Here is a 21,012-nt window from a genome sequence, read left to right as displayed (position 1 = left end):
TAAAGATTTGTTTTTCATTTATATGGGCTTTTGTTTTTTAAAAAATGGTTGTATTCAAAACATTAAAATATATTTGCTCTCTCATTTTTCTCACTTCTTCCTGATAATAAGATTATATGATCAGGTTATTACATAGGTATATGTGTTTCTTATTTTAATCCTCTTTTCTTCAAACTTTTCCCATCACTGACACTCATGCTGTTGAATATACAAATATAGTATCATACCATTTAGTGTCTTAATCCAACAAAAGACAGTGAATTAAAGTCAAAATAGTCATTTACATATTTATGCTTATCTATTGCAAATATTTTTAAAAGACAATTACAGTGTTACTGAACTGTAAGAAATTGGATGAATACAACTTTTATTTAGTTTTTTTCAAAGCAGAAAACAAAGGGAATGAATCCAAATAATGTCTAGCATATCTGTGTGTCTTATTCGTTGCCATCAAAGTTTGCATATAATTTATACATACAACGTATTCACGTTTGGAAGTAAGATAATGTAACATGCATTCTTGCTATATTAAACTCTTAAGGCCCATTTATTTCTCCGAACGGACTTACAATTTCACTGAGAAATTCCACTCTAAAAGATCCATAAACCACCATTTAAACTGATTTACAACCAATGAAATCAAGAAGGGAGTCCCTTTCTTATTTAATAACACTTTGAACATAAAATGGGGAGTCCATAGGCTTCTAGAATTAGCACAGTGTCTTTAAAAGGCATTCAGTAAATATTTTGTATGTGAATTAAATATTCTTATCTATATTTTAAGATTTCCTATCATATGTAAGGTTATCTATATCTCAATTCAGTGTACATATTATATCAAACTCTTTCAAGTGAAAATGCCTGTTCACTCTTGACATCATCACAAAACAGAAACTCAGTTTTTCAACCTAATTCAAAGGTTCACCCTCACGAGTCCACACACATGAGCCAGTCATCCTAACTTATGTAGCGTTTTTAGGCTTTACCTTTTATCCTGAGAGCTTTATTGATGCTTCTGATCACCAGATATCTCCCCTAGTTACATGTCAGTCTCTGAGGACCAGTGCCCGTAAAGCCGAATTCAGGTTTCTCCCAGAATTCTCCCAGCAGTTTTCCTGTTCTGAAACTTTTCAGAAACATTTATATTTTGTAACCCTTTGTGTTCCTTTGGCTCCTGGGGGCACATCATCAAGGACAAGGACCAATGTGGCTATCACTAATTCAGGACATTTTAAGTTTTTTATCCCAGGTAGCTGTACTTAATACAAACAGATACCGTCCTCCAACCCCCCCAACTTAATTAGTTCATAAGACGCTCACTTCCTCAGCCTGACATTGCGTGGATTGCTTTCATTTTCAGTTCTCTCCCACCACCACCCTGAACCTTTTATATTCTATGATAATATACTTTGAGTACCTTTCCATGTAGACCCCTTCTTTTTGAAGCCTGCACATTGCCTACATATACAATAATTTATACACTCAATCTTCTGTTGATGGATAGTTTGTTTTTCTCTCTGATCGTTACTGTTAAACACAGGCTGCCATAAATCCTTGCACAGATATCTTGATGAACTTTGTGTGTATATGTGAAGATAATTCCTATTAATGGGACTGGTGGCTCAAAGGCTATATACATCTTTAATTTTGAAAGATACTGCCAAACCTTCATTCCCAAAGATGATCATTCACTCCCTTCACAGCATCATGTGAGGATGCCACCTTCCCCATGCCCCCTGCCCCGACCATCACTCTTATAATAAACAGTGTAACTTGTGCTAATCTGGTGAGTGAAAAATGGAGTCGGCTTTGTTTTGGCTTGCACTTCATTAATTATGAGTGAAGTTGAGCATTTTTCATATAATTATTGACCTGTAAACTTGCTCATATCTTTTGCCCACTTTTCAGTTGGTTCATGTGTCTTTTTCCTATTGATTTGAAAAAGATCTGAAATTGACTGCAGAAAGTTGCATTGCAAGTATGGTTTCTCAGTCTTTCAGCTTTGCTATATCTCAATTATATTTTTGTGGTTTTGTGTGTTTGTGTCCAAATGTATCACTCTTTCCCTTTATAACATCAGAATTTGGGGGTCCTCATTGAGGGAATGCTAGAGAGAAGTTTTCTGGTAATAATGATGGTTGTATGCTTGAGATTTTCTAAATTCATGTTTAAATGTATTGATTAACATGTACGGTATTTTTCCCTCTACAATAATACCTGATTTAGCAGGGAAGAATGTGTTACCAAGAGTAATACAGTTTTAAAACCTAAACTCTTGACTTCTTATCACTAAGCTGTTAAAACATTTTATATATAATTTTAAAGAAATGTTTTTATATTTCTGAAGAAAAGTACATCTGCAATATCTCCAAACTTAGGTAAGGTCTCATGTAAGAGAGAACTAGGACAGAGTAGATGGTTTTATTCTGTCTTTCTTTGTTACCGTCGGTCTCTTCCTGTGGTAATGAGTACAAGCTGGGCAGAGAAGACTTGGTGATCTCTCAGGAGAGAGGTCTCCCGAGTTAAGTCAGACCAGTTCGTTTTAATTTTATTTTTTTAATTTCTCTCCTCCAGCGTAGTCTTGGTAACAATGACATTCAACTTACTGAAGTTCTTATACTAATTTTCTTTAATGCCTTCAAAAGTTGTTATATTACTTTTGAATAGCTATGTAGATGTCAGAAAAGGGAGCTGTGACAAAATGTCATTAAGGTGACATAGTGTAAATTAATACAGTTAATGGAGGTGCTCACCACTGACTCATTGACCCATTATGAGCTCTTGTGGAATCAACGAATGCTAGGGCATCAATCTTTTGAAAAAAAGGAAGAAAAGAGATGGCAGCTTTAAAACCTTGCAGTGAATTATATTGGAAAAGTGAAAACGTCTGGGTTGGATTTGATTTCACTAGGCAGCCATAAAATGGTATGCTCTCTCAGCAAACTATATTAAACTGAAATGTCAAATTTGATGCAGTTGGTATACAATTATGATAGTGTTAATAGTGGTCTTCTATCATTCTAAGACATACTTTCAAGTCCAATTTCTCAGCAGCTTGAACTTGTCATAAGCTTGTAAATTAGAAATTGTGTTAGAGGATATTTTCTTATTATTGACGGGACGCATGTAATACTATTAACTGTACCATGGGGTTTTAGTATAGCTGTTAAAATAAACTAGAAATCACATTTACAGACACAAAATGCCTGTTTTAATATTCATCTTGCCATTTCTTTAATAATATTTGGTGTCTTTCTGCACTATTTTTCATTTAGGAAACTTTAAACTACTTGGACTCTTTCCTTAAAGAGAAGCTGGTTAACAGAAATCTATCAATGGGAAGAGAGTAAACAGAAGAGCTGTTACTTTAAGTAGGCAAGCTAGTGCCTGAGCTACCTCTGTAGCAGCACACTTACAAGTTATAATAGAAGAGTTCATTCTTCTTGAATAATTCTCAGTAGTTTTCAAGCATGCTTTTTTCTTGGTCATTTGATGCAGTCCTCAAAACAGTCCCATGAGATAGAGATCATTATCCCTGTTCCATAAAGGAAGTTCACAGATATTAAGTGACTTGCCTAAATTCACACAGCAGGTCAAGAGGGAGCCAGAACTAGCACTGAGGGCTCTTCAGTTATTTCCAGTGCTTTATTCATTGGATGGTTTGCTGCTTTAATTCGTCTGCATGATCTCACAATTATATCCAGCCACGTTGACTAGTTTGGAGTAACTGACAGATCAAGTCATACTCTAATAATTTATTGCTATGTACAAACCACCCTCCAAAATTAGTGGCTTAAAAAAACACAGCCATTTATTTTCTCAGAGTTCTGCAATCAGAATGGGGTTCATCAGGTACTTGTCTCTGATCCATGTCACGTCCAAGCGGGTGGCCTCTCTGGGTCTGAAAGATTCAAGATGACTTCATTCACATGTCTGGTCCCTTAGCAAGGATGGCTGGAACATCTGGGGACTGGCTGGTCCCCTCTCTCTCTGTATAGTCTGTCTGGGAAGATCATCACAATTTTTTTCATGGTGTCTGCCTACCAAGAGGATAAAAAAATGGGAACTGCAAAGCTACTTAGTGCCTAAGCTTGGAAGTCACATAGTGTTACCTACCTCCACAGCATTCTTTTGGTCAAGGCAAGTCACAGGGCCAGCCCAAGTTAAGGGGGAGGAGAAATGGACTCCACTTCCCCATGAGATGAGCAGCAAAATCACATTTCAAATGGACGTGGAGGTCAGAGGGATTGTTCTGGCCATCTTTGAAAACAATCTGCTGAAGTCCTCTCCCCAGTCACAATTCACATTCCTCCTACAAGCAAAATATATTCAGCTTGTTCCCCACAGTCTCATCCCACTATTGTATCAGGCTCAAAATCTAGTAGCTCATGATCTATATCAAGTCCACATACAGATTAGGTACAGAAATTCCTAATTTGGAGACCTGGAAGCTAAAAAGGTAAGTTATCTGTCCCACGTATATTCAGCTCCCAGTGGTAAGACAGGAACAGGTAAACATCAGCAGACATTCTGTTCAAAAATGGGGGAGTGTGGAAGGTACATAGCAGTCATTGAGTAGCTTTCTCCACATGTTCCTGATCATAGAAAGTTGGGGCCAAAGCCTCCTTTGCCTAAGTTGGTGCAGCAACTTAAAAAATGTGTGGATTTTCTATGTATCAAAGTATAGTTCACTGTCAGAAAAAACTCTTTCTCACAAGTTCTTTCAAGACGGGATCCTCCCTACTTCAGGCTGTGATTAGGATGCCCTTTGTAATGCTCATAAGATTCTTACAATCCCTTTGTGTGGCCCAGTGAGTCTGCAAACCTCTATCTTAAATTTTTCTGAGCACTTATAAAAGGTTTTACAGACACCCTTTTCCCTATGACCATATTTTACTTACAGCACCTTAGAACTGATCTTTGTCTGAACCTTTTTTAATTTTGAGAATCTGACAAGATTGTCCTAGGCCCCTATGTCTCTCTAAATACTGCTTTAAATCTGAGTAGTTTCTTCCTTAGCTCATAATACCTTATTCATATACCATTGAAAGAAACCAGTGGTCCCTTTCAGCATTCTGCCTGGAAATACCTTTAACCAGAAGCACAAGTTCATTCAGTACTTCTTCTGTCTTTGAAATGACTGCAGGAACTAGTCTTGTTAGTTTATCCCACACTACGTTATCATGTATTGATTTCCTCCTGCTTCCAGTAGCTACTTCCGTACTGATCTCCCACCAACAGTCTCCACACCGTCCTTCCAGCCTCTGCCTGCTGCCCTGTCCCAAAGCCAATGCCACGTGTTTTAAGTTTTTATTACTTCAGGACTCCACTCCCAGGCATTCATTTCTGTTTCAGTTATCCATCACTGTGTAACAAATCACCCAAACCTCATCTTAAAACAGCATCAATTATTATTTGTTGACAATCATGCAGTGGGAGTTAAGGCTCAGAGGGGACCACTCACCTCTGTGCTACAGTGACAGCTGGAGAGGCTTGGCTGGGTCAGAGAAGCAAGATGGCTTCACTCCCATGTTTTGCGCCTCGTCTGATGGAGCTGATGGAGCGGTGGGGGACTGTCCAGGCCTGTCTGTCTGTCCACACAATCTTTCCAGCAAGGCAGCCACACAGTTTTATGTGATGGTGACTTCTAAGGGAACAACCATGGAGGCTGCCAAGCCTCTTTTAAGACTTAGGCATCTCTGCAAGCCCTGAAATGTCATTTTGTCACATTCTGTGTGTTGAAATAAGCCAGCCCATATTCAGAGAGAAGGGAAATAGACTCCACCTCTTTATGGGAGGAACAGTAAAGTGGAAATGCCAGACAGCCTGCAGGATGAGAGGGATTATTATGGGGATCGTTGAAAAAACTCTGTTAAGTTACTAATGTTAAAAAATTGTAAGTTTCAGTTTGGTTTATACATCCAGTTCAGTCTGACTGTGCATTTGGAAAAACCAAAATCTGAAGTGCAAAAAACTTATAAAAATATATCTGATTAGCCTAGGTAACATGTAAGCTAGTCCATATATTTGATAAAAACACTTAAATTGTCTGAAGTGTCTGCATAGGTGTTCATTCAAACACAAATATCCAAAGTGACAGAGCTTTTTTTTTTTTTTTTTTTTTTTTTACTTATTATGGGATATACTTTGATACTGGGTAAACTCTGTTGATAGAGTAAATAATAGCTTCAAAAAGTATTTTGCATAAAGCTATGAAGTGCATTGTTTCACGCACATTACCCCCATTTAATCCTCTCATCCACACTGTGATTTAGTTGCAGTCATCATCCCAATTTTGCATATCAAGAAACTGGTTTTTTCTTAAAGTTTAAGAAACTTGCCCAAGCTGGTGAGAAGTCTGTATTTCAACTCAGAACCATTTGATTTTAATGCACAGAAAGCTGCACTTCCCCGGTAGAGGTAGAAGGGACAGTCCCAAAACTGCCAGCCTGACAGCCTCCCCCTTCACTACGACTAACTGGTAGCCCTGCGGTAACTCTGCTTTAACTAATACTGTTTGAAAACCTTTTACCACTATTTCATGCCTGAAATTCAGGATATGATAAATATACAGTAATGATCTGTTCATTTTTCATTCCACAAATATGTATTGAGTACCTTTTTTATATGTCAGGCACCATTCTTACCACTGAGTGGTGAGAAAGTGAGATCCCTTGTTGATGGGATTTCTGTTACAGTGGGACACGGGAGCATAAATAAATTAAAAAAGAAAAGAAGGATTCCTGTGCAGAAAATTAAAACAGAATGAAGTCATACAGAGTGGGTTGCTGTTTTAAAAGGAAAAATAGAGAATGTAAGAGCAGGGACCCTGAATCTAAAGTGTTTGGGTTTGATTTCTGACTTTACCACCTGTTTGCAGTGTGGTTATTAGAAAATTACTTACCCTTAGTGTTCATGTCCATAAAGTGGGAAGAATGAGGATACATACCTTAGGAAGCTTTTGTGAAGATTAAGAAAAAGATGTAAAGTACTTAGAACAGTGTCATGACACAGTAAGATACAAATAAGTAATTCCTGCTGTCTTAAGATTGAATGGCCAGCCGTGACATTTCAGCTATTTCCTTGTCTTGGAGCCGAGATACAGTAATTGTCATCTTCTTGTACATAACATTTGAATCTCAGAGGTGATACTCTCTTAACTCATTAAATTTTTTAGAATAAGCAAATCTTTTAAATAATATAAATGTGAATATTAATTATATATGAATGCCCTGTATTTACATACTAACTTTAAATTTAAAATGCCATTTGAAACAAGATTTTAAAGCAATAAAATTGAGGCATAAAAACTTGCACCCACTCTGCTGTTTCAGCAACTTCTCCCTAGACTTTCTGTGATTTTACTCTCTTTTCCTTCCCCTTCAGGGAAAAAAAAAAAAAAACAAGAAAAACACAAAACTTAAACTTCCCCAGCTCAAGACTTCGGGGTTCAGACTGCTTTAGTCACTTACAGCTCTGGTCTTTTGAAGCTTCGAGGGGCTTTGCAAATATGCTGTACTTCAGGAATTTCTTCATATTGCTTTAAAATGTGTCTTTTTTTTAATCTGCATCCTAAAAAAACAAAAAATATTGTTAGAGTGAATCTGGGAGAGCTTTTTCTTCCCGTCAAACGTCAGGCCTCCAGCGGCTTACACCAACGTCTTAGCTAACACCCTAATTTATGACCACATTCTGGTCGGCCAGATGAGGACCGGAGTGGAGAAAATGTCTCACTTAGGATCATCCCGAAGGCCCTGGTAATCCTACTTTTTCATGATTGGCTGCGATTCAAGCCTTCAAAGTCCCCACCCCCCTCCCGCTGTTCTAAATAACCCTCAGAGGAGAGGTTCCTCAGCCTCGCTTTGTTCTCCTTGGTGGTAGCAGGCTTTCAGCCCCTTCTTTCTGGAGAGCTTAAGTTAAAATGAAAAGGACTTGCTTCCTTCACTTCTTCAGTTTGGGTACAATTTTGCTGGCAACGTTAAAACCAACTTTTTCTAAATTTGAATTCAACTCTTTTACACCTTTGAACCTTCTAACAAAACTAGAATAAGCAAGATAACATTTTTTAAGCTGCAAAAGTTTCCTCTCGAAAGGTACAAATTTTAGTTCTGGGTGCATCCTTTTATTTAATAAAGTACTTTATTGGCTCTTTTCCTATCTTGAAGCATTCTTGCAACCATCTCCATAGTCCCCAGAAGATTTCTAATGATATTAAAATGATTTTATCTCATATCTTCAATAGTTTAATTTTTAATGAGTACCTGCTGCATACAAAGTATAGCACCAAGAGCTGTGGGGGATTTAGCAAAATATAAACCTACAAAATTAGGCTCAAAGTCTGCTTTGCCCAAACTGTTATTAATATAAAATCCTAGGCTTCTTATGCCTTTGCGAGTCTAATTTAATGACATTCGGTGAAATAGTATTACAGTGGCAAGTAGGTTAATAATAACCACGTATTTTATATGCCCCTATACCACGGGAAAGAATGGGAAACGATATATATGAAAAACATTAGAGCACCAAGACACTTGAAGATAAACTGAAACTCTTTGGGCTGTCTAAATAAAAAATAAATCCATGTTGCTATATCCCTGTGGATGTATATCCCTCTCAGTCCTCAAGGAAGCTTACATAGGCTAGTTCTAGAGATAGAACATGGACACAAATAACTGACGAAAGACAGATGGGAAATCCCTGACTTAGGTGAGCTTATTACACATAAATCCCCCTCTCCATGGAGCAACTGCATGAGCTTACATTCCTCTCCCCATTTTGGACCATTTGGGATGCTGTTGATACTCAGTGTCATATATAAAATGGGTAATGTGCAAATAGCAATGTTGTTTATCTTCTCTACATCTTATACTAATTTCCCACGTTTTTCCAAGCAATGAGAGCAAGATCAAAAGAAAATTTTGTGGTTATTGTCTCGGTCAGCTCAGGCTACTGTGTGTTACCATAAACTAGGTAGCTTATACACAACAGAAATGGGTTCCTCACAGTTCTGGAGGCTGGAAGTCCGAGATCAAGGTGCCCACATAGGTTCTGTGTCTTGTGAGAGCCTCTGCCTCCTGGCTCACAGAAGGACAGGTTCTTGTGTGTCCTCACATGGCAAAGAGAGGAAGCAAGCTCTCTCAGGACTCTCACCAGGACACTAATCCCATTCACTAGGGCTCCACCCTCATGACCTCATCTAATCCTAATTGCCTTCCAAACACCCTACCTCCTAATATCATCACATTAGAGGATAGGGTTTCAACATTTGAATTTTGGAGAAATAGAATATTCAGTCTGTAACAGTTACACATTTCTGATTGAGTACAAATAAATGAGCATAGCACTCATACTTTACTTCTACCTTCTAATCAGTGACCACACACCTTTACCAAATTGGCCCCTCAGTGCAACATGGTATATACACTGTCATGCTTACCCAGCCCAGAAGTCAAACTCATGATAGTCATTGCTGACAGATGTTGCTGAAGCACCCTTTAGCCCCTGGTTTATCCACCACCTAAGCTGTATCATTATCTGCAAATAAGAATGTTTGTTTACCTATTAGTTTTTCTTTTAGCCCCTTCTTAATTGCCCCCTCACATTCAAGTCACTGAAAATTTACATTAACATATTAATTTCACTGTAGTTCTCCTTTCCCACAGTTCCTTGTGCCCTTGATGTCTTGTACGTAGTTTATTATTAATATATATTTGCCTCTCCGTATGAGCCATCTAATTCCCTCTCCTTTTTGCATCCCGGAGTCCACATCTTTGTTTACTCATCCTCACGTGTGTTGCAGATGGCCCACCCTGGTACAGTCCCACAATATGTCCCCTTACTCAACACAGCCGCAGTTTCCCTTTCCTCTTCCCTCCCATTCTCCTTGCTGCTGCTGGTTCCCCTTCTCCTCCTCCCCACCCACACATATACCTAGTCTCTCCCCTCTCCAGTTCATTCTTTACTTTGACAGCCAGTGTCTTGCTTTAAAATAAATGTAATCATGTCGATAGCTCTGTTTTTTTAAATTATTGCCAATAAGACAAAATCCAAAGAGCTTAAAACTTGGCATAAAACTTCCTTCGTCATCTGACTCCGTATACCTCCCACCATCTCTTTCCACCCCGTCTTGATCTGTCCCCCAATATATCCTACACTCCACCCATACTCGGTTTGTACCACTCCTTGCTAATACTCTCTGCCAGTCCCCCTGCCCCTTTCCCCACCTTTATCTTAGCCATGGTTGAACTCAATGTCTGATCTCCAGTGAAATCTTTTCTGACTTGCCCAGAGTTCCCTGCTCTGTCCTCTCTGCTCCCTTGTGCTTTGTTTATACTTTCACAGCTATTATTGTTATGCATTATAACCATCTGTTTATACATTTGCCCCGTAGACCAGACTATGAATTACTCAAAGGTAAGGCCATGTTTGTTCGTTGTTTGTTTTCTTAGTACCCATCACAATGCCTGGTACTCAAACTTTACTACATGAATAAATAAATATCAGGGAATTATATAATGGATTTTAGAGAGATTTCTATTTAAGGCTTCCCTGGTGGCGCAGTGGTTGAGAATCTGCCTGCTAATGCAGGGGACACGGGTTCGAGCCCTGGTCTGGGAGGATCCCACATGCTGCAGAGCAGCTGGGCCCGTGAGCCACAACTACTGAGCCTGCGCGTCTGGAGCCTGTGCTCCGCAACAGGAGAGGCCGCGATAGTGAGAGGCCCGCGCACCGCGATGGGGAGTGGCCCCCGCTTGCCACAACTAGAGAAAGCCCTCGCGTAGAAACGAAGACCCAACACAGCCAAAATAAATAAATAAATAAATAAATAAATAAATAAATAAACCTTATAAATAAATCTGTCCAATCTTAGCCAGCTTTGACCACACAAAGTAAGATTCCTTAAAAAAAAAAAAAAAAGATTTCTATTTAAATGGTTTAAATAGAAGAAAAATTATGATTCTTAAAAAGCTAAGCTCTGCTTATCCAGAAAATTCATTTACACAAATCTGTTCAAACTCCCATAATGCTGGAGAAAATAAACATGATTATATTTTTCTATGGTTCACATTTGTTATCATAAGAATGGATAATGATCAAATTCTCACAGAGGATTGCTAAGATAAACATTTATGCTATAGCAGATAAATGTTGGTTTTAGCAGGAGAACCCATAAAGAGAACACTTTTTTAAAAATTAACTTTTATTGGAGTATAGTTGCTTTACAATGTTGTGTTAGTTTCTACTCTACAGCAAAATGAATCAGCTATACATATACATACATCCCCTCTTTTTTGGATTTCCTTCCCATTTAGGTCACCACAGTGCATTAAGTAGAGTTCCCCATTTGTTTTCTATTTTATACATAATATCAATAGTGTATATATGTCAATCCCAATCTCCCAATTCCTCCCACCCCCCGCCCTTTCCCCCTGGGTATCCATATGTTGGTTCTCTACATCTTTGTCTTTATTTCTGCTTTGCAAATAAGATCATCTATACCATTTTTCTAGATTCCACATATATGTGTTAATATACGATATTTGTTTTTCTCTTTCTGACTTACTTCATTCTGTATGACACTCTCTAGGTCCATCCACGTCTCTACCAATTACCCAGTTTCACTCCTTTTTATGGCTGAGTAATATTCCATTGTACATATGTGCCACATCTTCTTTATCCATTCATCTGTTGATGGACATTTAGGTTGCTTCCATGTCCTGGCTATTGTAAATAGTGCTGCAGTGAACATTGGGGTGCATGTGTCTTGTTGAATTACAGTTTTCTCTGGGTATATGCCCAGTAGTGGGATTGCTGGGTCATGTGGTAGTTCTATTTTTAGTTTTTTAAGGACCCTCCGTACTGTTCTCCATAGTGGCTGTATCAATTTACATTCCCACCAACAGGGCAAGAGGGTTCCCTTTTCTCCACCCTCTCCAGCATTTATTGTTTGTAGATTCTTTGATGATAGCCATTCTGACCCATGTGAGGTGATACCTCATTGTAGTTTTGATTTGCATTTCTCTAATGATTAGTGATGTTGAGCATCTTTTCATGTGTTTGTTGGCCATCTGTATGTCTTCTTTGGAAAAATGTCTGTTTAGGTCTTCTGCCCATTTTTGGATTGGGTTGTTTGTTTTTTTGATATTGAGCTGCATGAGCTGTTTGTATATTTTGGAGATTAATCCTTTGTCAGTTGCTTCATATGCAAATATTTTCTCCCATTCTAAGGGTTGTCTTTTCATCTTGTTTATGGTTCCCTTTGATGTGCAAAAGCTTTTAAGTTTAATTAGGTCCCATTTGTTTTTTGGGTTTTTTTCATTACTCTAGGAGGTGGGTCAAAAAAGATCTTGCTGCAATTTATGTCAAAGAGTGTTCTACCTATGCTTTCCTCTAAGAGTTTTATAGTGTCTGGCCTTACATTTAGATCTTTAATCCATTTTGAGTTTATTTTTGTATATGGTGTTAGAGAGTGTTCTAATTTCATTCTTTTACATGTAGCTGCCCAGTTTTCCCAGCACCACTTATTGAAGAGGCTGTCTTTTCTCCATTATATATTCTTGCCTCCTTTTCATAGATTAGTTGACCATAGGTGCGTGGGTTTATCTCTGGGCTTTCTCTCCTGTTCCATTGATCTATATTTCTGTTTTTGTGCCAGTACCATACTGTCTTGATTACTGTAGTTTTGTAGTATATTCTGAAGTCAGGGAGCCTGATTCCTCCAGCTCTGTTTTTCTTTCTCCAGATTGCTTTGGCTATTCATGGTCTTTTGTGTTTCCATACAAATTGTAAAATTTTTTGTTCTAGTTCTGTGAAAAATGCCATTGGTAATTTGATAAAGGGAACACTTTTGCGTATGCTTTTCTTGGGCTGAAGAATCCAGTTTATTTGAAGACCTCAGTGCCTGGTTTTTTTTTGTTTTTTGTTTTTTTGGTGGGGGTGGTTGTTTATTTTTTAGCTTTTCTATTTATCACTATGTATCCCAAAGTGAGATTCAAATTTCGGGTACTATGCCATCCATGTCAGACATGTTACACAAGTAAATGTTCTATGCTTTTCACAAATAAAGTTAATTTAACCCTCATCTTGATATTTGAAAAGATCAGTATTTTTTCATAGTATTGATGGTAAACATAAAACTACCGTGTTTTTTGTTTTCATTTCCTCAAGTTTTTTTTTTTTAAAAAAAGGACAACAAATTAAAATTTTTAAGGTCAGTTCATTCCTGTATCATATTTATTCTAAAGTTACATAAACCAATATTAGACATGAATCAAACACAAGTTTGCCTTGAACCCAGTTGTTAATGCCATACTTACATACAAGTAACACAAGTTATCTTTGCATTGAAGTTAAGAACTTAGTATTCAAGTGGCATGCATTAAATATTTAAACTTATTATATTGTATATCATCTCATTGTATTTAGTGGTAGGTATAAAAACAATTTATTTTGCCAAATTATAAAATAAAACAATGAGTCTCTTCATAAAAATCATGTATTGTAATTGCCAGTGGAGTCAAAAAGAAAAGTAGAAGACATTACATGATTTTTAACCAATACTGGCAACAACTTTTTTTGAATTTGGATATTTTATTAATAGCATTTGGAAAAGTTTGTTGAACAGCATAGACTTGTAGGTATAGCTTTATATATTTGTTGGGAATATTGTTGATTCTGTAACCCATTTCTCTTAACTAATTTGTGGCAAGATAAGATTGAAAATCTTATAAACATAAATTATCAAGCATATTGTTCAAGAAAAATGTTTGCCCTCTTTTCCTAGACTCCTATCTAAAGAAAATTAAATAAAGAATGGAACTAAGTAATAAAATATTGAATTTAAGTAAAGAAATTAATTCTGTTTATAGTTGTTATAAATTAATACTTTCATTCAACTGATTTTTAAAATGGTTTAATGTGCTACATTTTTATTCCTGGCAGGAACTAATTCCAGAGTTCTATTACCTACCAGAGATGTTTGTCAACAGTAATGGATATAATCTTGGAGTCAGAGAAGATGAAGTGGTGGTAAATGATGTTGATCTTCCCCCTTGGGCAAAAAAACCTGAAGACTTTGTACGGATCAACAGGATGGTAAGAGCGATTTTGTTTTTGCTTGAGCAGTCACAAGGAAGTAAAAAATATTCTGTAGTTAAGTTTTCAGCTACTAACAAATTGTCTTTTAACATCTATAAATACAAGGCTCAATTTTTGAGAAAAAAAAAAAGAAAGCATTTTACTGTTGTCTTTTGACAGCAGTTCTTTATTGTAGAGTGGATTTTCCTTTCATGAGGACTAATAAAGGAATGGTAATTCAGTTATATTTGCTCCCTTAGGAGAAGACAATCAGATGAGCATCTGTTGACTAATGTATTCTAAAATGGTCGAAATTAATGTCCATTCCTTATTTTTGTCTATTGGCTAAATCTGCACTCTTTTTTCACTCATAAAATACTCAAAACAAAATAATATACATTTAGAACATATTTGTATGTAGAAAATTATAAGCTGTGAAACATACCTTAAAATGTAATATACTTGACTAAGAGAACACCCATCTTGTAAACATTCTTAGATAGAAAATGTCATTACTTTTTAAATCTGTATGACAGATGTCTGGGTGTTCAAATAGAAAATGTGTAAATAGAATGTTTGCATGTGGTTATTTTATAGATCTTAATATATTTTATCCATATTTAAGGAGATTTTAATCTCAATGGGGTTACGGTATATGGAAATGAACCACTTTACCAAACAACGTCTCTAGTGTACTATTGTTCTTGGCCAATTGAGGAATTATATCAATAAAGCCTATGACCCCAAATATGTTTTTAACCCTGTTTCACTCCCAGTTTTTCCAGCTGTCCCATAAATATGTTTTATTTCATTTTGACAGCTTATTTATTTGAATTAGAATCCAAATAAGGTCCACATATTGCAGTGGACCTCACATATCCCTCAGTCTCTTCTTTAGTAAGAGCTGTATAATTCACATATATCACACAGATACAATTCACATACCATACAAGTCAACCATTTAAAGTAAAGAAAAAAAATCAGTGGGTTTTAGTCTATTCACAGAGTTGTGCAACCATCACCACAGTCAATTATGAACAGTTTCATTACCCCATTAAGAAACCCAATACCCTTTAGCATCTCCCCCCGCCCATTTTCCCCATTCCCCCAACCAGCCCTAGGCAACCACTAATCTACTTTCTGTCTCTAAAGATTTGCCTATCCTGTTTATTTCGCATAAACAGGATCATACAATATGTGGTTCCTTCTTCTACCCCTCATTTTATGTCTCTTTTTGTCACTGTCAGTCACATGCTCCCTTCAATTTTAGAGCTATTTTTCTGTCTCCAAGAAATATTTTACTTTTAATACACTTTATTTTAGAAAGCTAGGTACTGAGACAGTAGACCTATGTTTAAAGTTACTGTATAGATAATCTATAATCTAGTCTCCCTCTGAGGTAATATCATGTAGTACATAAATTTTATATAGGATTTCTCTCACTTCTCAATCTGGAAATTGGCACTTTCAGGTATATGGCATAATCTCACACCATCTTCTTGAACAATAGATTATCTCTTCAATTTATCTTTTTAATGTGAAGGATTTATACTTTAGTGATGCATACTTCTACAGTCTATACTTATTTTTAGAACTGGTTGTTTATTATTATCACAATACCCTTACATACTTGAATACTGGCTATGATATCAGTGTAAGGATACCAGATCCACAAACTTAACCCTGGAACCCACTACATACTGAGTTGTGTCTGAGATGTGTCTCTCAGTCACATCATTTCACTGTATATTTCTAGAGCCAAGAACTGTGCCTGCAAGAGTAGTTAGTCACCAGATATTTGCTGTTATGAATGATTGAATGAATCACATGGGGTAATAATCTTAATGATTTTAGCATGTTGTCTAGTTAGGTCCAAACTAGTGAAACGAAATGAATCCTTCACTGAGGCAGGCAAAGTAGCAAAAATTGTTGGACCAAATTTTCTCTTGCTCTGATTAAACACAGGTTTTTATGTGGCTGCTAACAATTAATAAATGCCAGGTGGTTATATTGGAGAGAATACTTGGGGTTTAAAAGTTTCCTGGCTCTTGAATCTGAGTTCAGTGCCCTGAGTAAATTATGGAGCATCTCTGGTTCTCATATTTCTCATCTGTAAAGTGAGACTACCTTATGAGTGTTTTAAAAAAATCATTATTTGTGATAAAATTCACTTGTACAATTTAATGATCTTTAGCAAATTTACAGAGTTGTGTGACCATCACCAAAATCTAATTTTAGAACATTTCTTTTGCCCCAGAATTATCCTGTGCCCACCTCCAGCCCCAGACAATCATTAGTCTACCTTCTCTCTCCATAGGTTTGCCTCTTCAGGACATTTTTCTTAAATAGACCCATACAATATGTGTTCTTTTGTGTTTGACGTCTTTCACTTAGCATAGTTTTTGAGATTTATCCATGTTGTAGCGTATATCAGTTTGTGTGTGTTCCTCTTTTTGCATAATGATAGTCCACTGTATGGATATAGCACATTTTGTTTATCCATTCATCAGTTGATGAACTTTTGAGTTGTTTCAACTTTTTGGCTGTTATGAATAATTCTACTATGAATGTTCACATAGAAGTCTCTATATGGACATGTGTTTTCCTTGCTTTGGGGTATATACCTAGTGGTAGAATTTCTGAGTCATGTAGTAAATTTATATTTAGCTTTTTAAGAAATTAACTCTTTTGCAAAGGGACTGTGTATCTTACATTCCCAATAGCAATGTATGACTGTTCCAGTTCCTCCACATCTTCACCAACACTTGTTACTGTCTGTTTTTTTTTTATTATAGCCATTATTGTGGATGTGAAGTAATATCTCATTACAATTTTAATTTGCATTTCCCTGGTGACTGATGATGTTGAGAATCTCTTCATGTGTTTATTGGATGCTAAAACATTTTTAGGTATATTTTAATAAACATCAGGTAATGATTCATTATAGATACAACTTCTGTGTTCCTCATTAATGAAAAAGTTTAAACACCCCCAGAATTAGTAATTTTATTAATGATATGCCTGATTGAAAAAGAAAAAGCAGTTGTGTTTCTAAACACAAATCCCCAGGGCAGCATCATGCACAGAATTTTTTTAATGTAGGGAAAGATGATTATTATGGATGAGAAATTATCAGATAGTTATTACTGATATAAACTGAACAAGCAGGACTGTACAGTCTTGACTAAACCTGCAGAAAAATCACAGTGCTTCATTCATGTAGTATGTTGGGTACTAATGCAGTCCAGCTAAATAAACTTACCAAATAAATGAAGTTTCTAGATGTTTATAGCTAAGTGAGAACTTTTTTGAACCCTGTTGTGGTTGTTGTTCTAAAATGTATTACTATTTGGTTTTCTACCCTCTTATACAAAGGATGAAACTGCTCTTTATTATCATAAGTACCCATTATTCTGTGAAGTGATATAATTCCATATCTATTCTTTTTCTATTTCCTTCTTTAGATTGTTAGCTATCATCACACTTTCCTTTAATGGCCGTAGTGATTCGAATTTTTCTTATAATCTCTAGTCTACAAAATCAGACAATCAAACTTATCAAGGCCTTATGATAAACAAGAGTCAGTCGAGTGCTAACAGAGGCCCTAGGGGAAGTGTAAACTTTATAGCCTTGGAGGAGAGTGACTGTCTTCTACCTCAGGTTTCACTGGCCATTGTTTGATCAATTCCAGATGTGGGAGTTGGTACTCAAACGTGAAGTGACAAAACCCTCCCTTAGTAAGTGGAATGTTACTCTAGACAGCACCCCGTTTATACCTCTTTTTACGTATAAAGAGCTACATGATGGGGCTAGGACATTCTCCTTGCTTCCAGGGTGTAGTTGCTTACAATTTTTTTCTCTGCTTTCCTCATTCCAACACTTACAGCTGACAACTGCTGCACAGGAGGTTGGATACCCTAATCTTAGTCACCATACCCCGTATCCCAGTGGTGGTCCTGAGTCATCCCAGTATGACGGCTGACCAAGATAAAATAATGGCAGTAGTGCTTATAACCTGTGCCATCTATTGATTGTTTATTACTTGTCAAATACTGTGCTAGAGCTTCAGGTGCAATATTCTTTTAATCCTCAAAAAGTCTTCTGAAATGAGAATTATACTGAAACTCAGTGAGATAAATTACTTTGTCAAAGATCACCTGCTTATCAGAGTGGCAGTGTTCCTACCCACGGTCTCCAGGCTCGAGTGAGTAGTGACTTGAGGAGCTGTGGAGAGGGAGAGGGAAAGAAGGAGGGAAGGAAACATGTCTTCTAACTAGAAGCCAGTACCTTGGGGCCAGCAGAAGAAAAGGCAGAGATAAGAGGGAATTGACCCCAAGTCAGCAGCGTGTTCCAGCCTCAACAGCTAAGCAGACCTGACTTTCTGTGACCCTGTTTCTAACTCTTTATCCCCAAAGTCCTCACCCCATAAGACTTCCTTTCCCAGCCAATAAAAGCTCGGTTTAGAGCTGAGGTAGTCCCAAGTCCCACCACCCAGCGGGTGTTGGAAGAAGGCTATCTTCCAACTCTACAAAATGGAGGAAATGGCATTATTTTACATTAGGTTACATGTTAAACTTTATAGTCACACACAGGATTTGAGACCCGGAACAGACCTTTATTTGAATAAGCAGACTGAGACGCAGAAAGGCAAAGTGACTGACCCCAGGTCTGGACCCAAGTGCCTTTTCTTACTTAACGTGCCTGGCATCACACGTTGGCACTCTGAATGTCATGTCCCCTATGCCCATTTACAGACTTTAAAAGTTCACCTATATTTTAAACAAAATATGGCTTTATAGATCGACTTGAGAACCAATCCAGATTAGACTAATACTGTTTCTACTGCAATATATGTTCCAAACACCAAATTATAAAGCACTTTGAAATACAACCTGTGTGTTGTTTGCAAACTATCTGTATCTAAGTGTGGATGACCTCCAAACACCTAATTTGACTCAGACTTATGATTCAGATGTAATCAGTGACACTCTGGCTTATCTTATTATTCATGCGATCACCACATAAGAGTTCTTAGAAATCCCTTTTCCTTAGAAATACCTGATTCTCACAAAATAGTCTCATATCATTTGGGTTTTAAGAAAATTAGCAGATTATTCATTGAAAGATACAGCCTGAGAAAGGATAATAACACTGTAAAAACAATTTAAACTCTAAAATAGATTTTTCCCTCTTATTTTAAGAGAGAATAAAATACACAAAGGCAAATTTTGAGTAATAAATTATTTTTTATATATTTATAGTTGCTCAGAGTACTTCTATTGCACATAAATATAATATAATAAATAATATACTCCTGGTCCTAACATTACCAGTTCAAGAGCTGACTTCTGTTTACGCACCTCTTATCTCTCATATTTTGTCTTTCTAAGAGCTGAAGCACTGCTGAGCAAACTTTAAGTCAGAATACAGTGCTTCTTCAGAATAAATCTCACTAATTAGTATCACTGTAAACACACATTCATAGACCTTTGTGTTCAGTGTACTAGGAACTACAAGGATTGCATATGATATGGTGAAGTAACTGTTCCTCAAAGATTTGCTTTCATCTGTTCAAAAGAATAAGTTTTTATAACTAAAGTATGAGAGATAAATACTTGTGCGTTTCTGAAAATGTCATAAAACATTTTCAGAAATGAATGGTACATTTTTATTGTAAGTAATAAGTTAGTTCCAACTTGGCTTCGTGAAGAAATGAAAGAAGCAAAGCACTTTTTTTCTCTATCCAAAACCAAATTCTTGGTATCTTATAGGCATTATGAATTTGGTAAGACTTGTGAACTAAACCTTTACTCCATGGAATGAAAGGTTTTACACAAAATTCTGCTTATTTGGGAAAACCAAACTGCCCCAGTCTTGGTTCCCTGGGACACCAGGAGGCAATGACAGGTTAAATTGATCCTATGTTGCAAGTGCCTAGCCAACACGTAATAGGTGGCTTGAGAAGTGGTTATTCTTTGTCTTCTTTCCCTGGGTTTTCGTTGAGGGGACTCTACAGAATAGAAAGGGAAAGCTACCATGTGTATCAAAAGATTCTATGTCTATAGCTGCCATTCTTGGTGCATCAGAATTGAGCTAAAGGGCAGACCCAAACTGCTGCCTCTGGGAAGAGTGTTAAAGCATCAGAGCTATCAAAAGACACGTTACAAAATGTAGCCGTGTGTGTCTACAGCTGCTCTCCTGTCTCAGTGTCTCCTGTACTGCTTTTCTTTAACTTGAAGTTTTCCTTCACAGCACCCTATGTATGGTTTCCTTTGCTCCAACCTCTGGTCCATTTTCCCATCATACTGATGGGAAATGATCATACTGATATTATGAAAAAATAAGGTCAGCCATCTGTGTTAAAACTGGAAAATGTAATCAATTATCTACCTCTCTTCTTTTTTTGCTGAAGAAATATTTACTTGTTGAATTTCTATAATTACCTGGGTGATAATATAAAATATAGAAGTCTTTAAATTTTCATAAGTTTTCCATAAATTCCATGAATACAACATCCACCTTTTATTATTATTTTGTAACATTGAAAGTTTCTAACTTTATACTGGCTGGGTAGCTCATACAGGATTTAGTGCTTATGAAATGGAATGGGTTTAGAGAAAATGCGCTCTAGTATATTTATAATTTGGACTGGGATTATCTTCAGTTATTTGATGGAGTTCTTTGTAATGAGCCTAAAGTATAAAATGAAAATGTCATATAGCCCAAAGAAATGACATTCACAGTGGTAAAAAAGCCTTTGGTTCTTGGGTGGATTAGTATTCTGTATCCGTACAAAGGAGCCTTCCCTCCTTCTTCTCTCAAGCTGTCATTAAGAAATTCAAGGCAAAGAAGACAAAAATAATGTTATAAAAAGGGATGATATCATTGATTATAAATGATCAGCTTCATTATCCCATGCCAGCAATTAAAAAGGCA

At 36.8% G+C, this 21,012-nt stretch overlaps 1 protein-coding gene across 8 annotated transcripts in view; it reads left to right on the top strand.

The window, feature by feature from the left end:
• NBEA (neurobeachin) overlaps positions 1 to 21,012 on the top strand; it is a 610,070-nt gene that overhangs the window by 539,901 nt on the left and 49,157 nt on the right. For all 8 annotated transcript variants that reach the window (XM_082435483.1, XM_082435487.1, XM_082435484.1 and 5 more), the window contains one exon: positions 13,942 to 14,094. In XM_082435483.1, coding sequence (XP_082291609.1) covers positions 13,942 to 14,094 — 153 coding nt within the window. The remainder of the gene's footprint in view (positions 1 to 13,941; positions 14,095 to 21,012) is intronic.

This window comes from Balaenoptera physalus (genome assembly GCF_965194825.1).
Source record: "Balaenoptera physalus genome assembly, chromosome: 18".
NCBI classification, from domain to species: Eukaryota; Metazoa; Chordata; class Mammalia; order Artiodactyla; family Balaenopteridae; genus Balaenoptera; species Balaenoptera physalus.
Note: the sequence above shows the minus strand (reverse complement) of the source record. Positions and strands in the feature narration are given on the sequence as shown.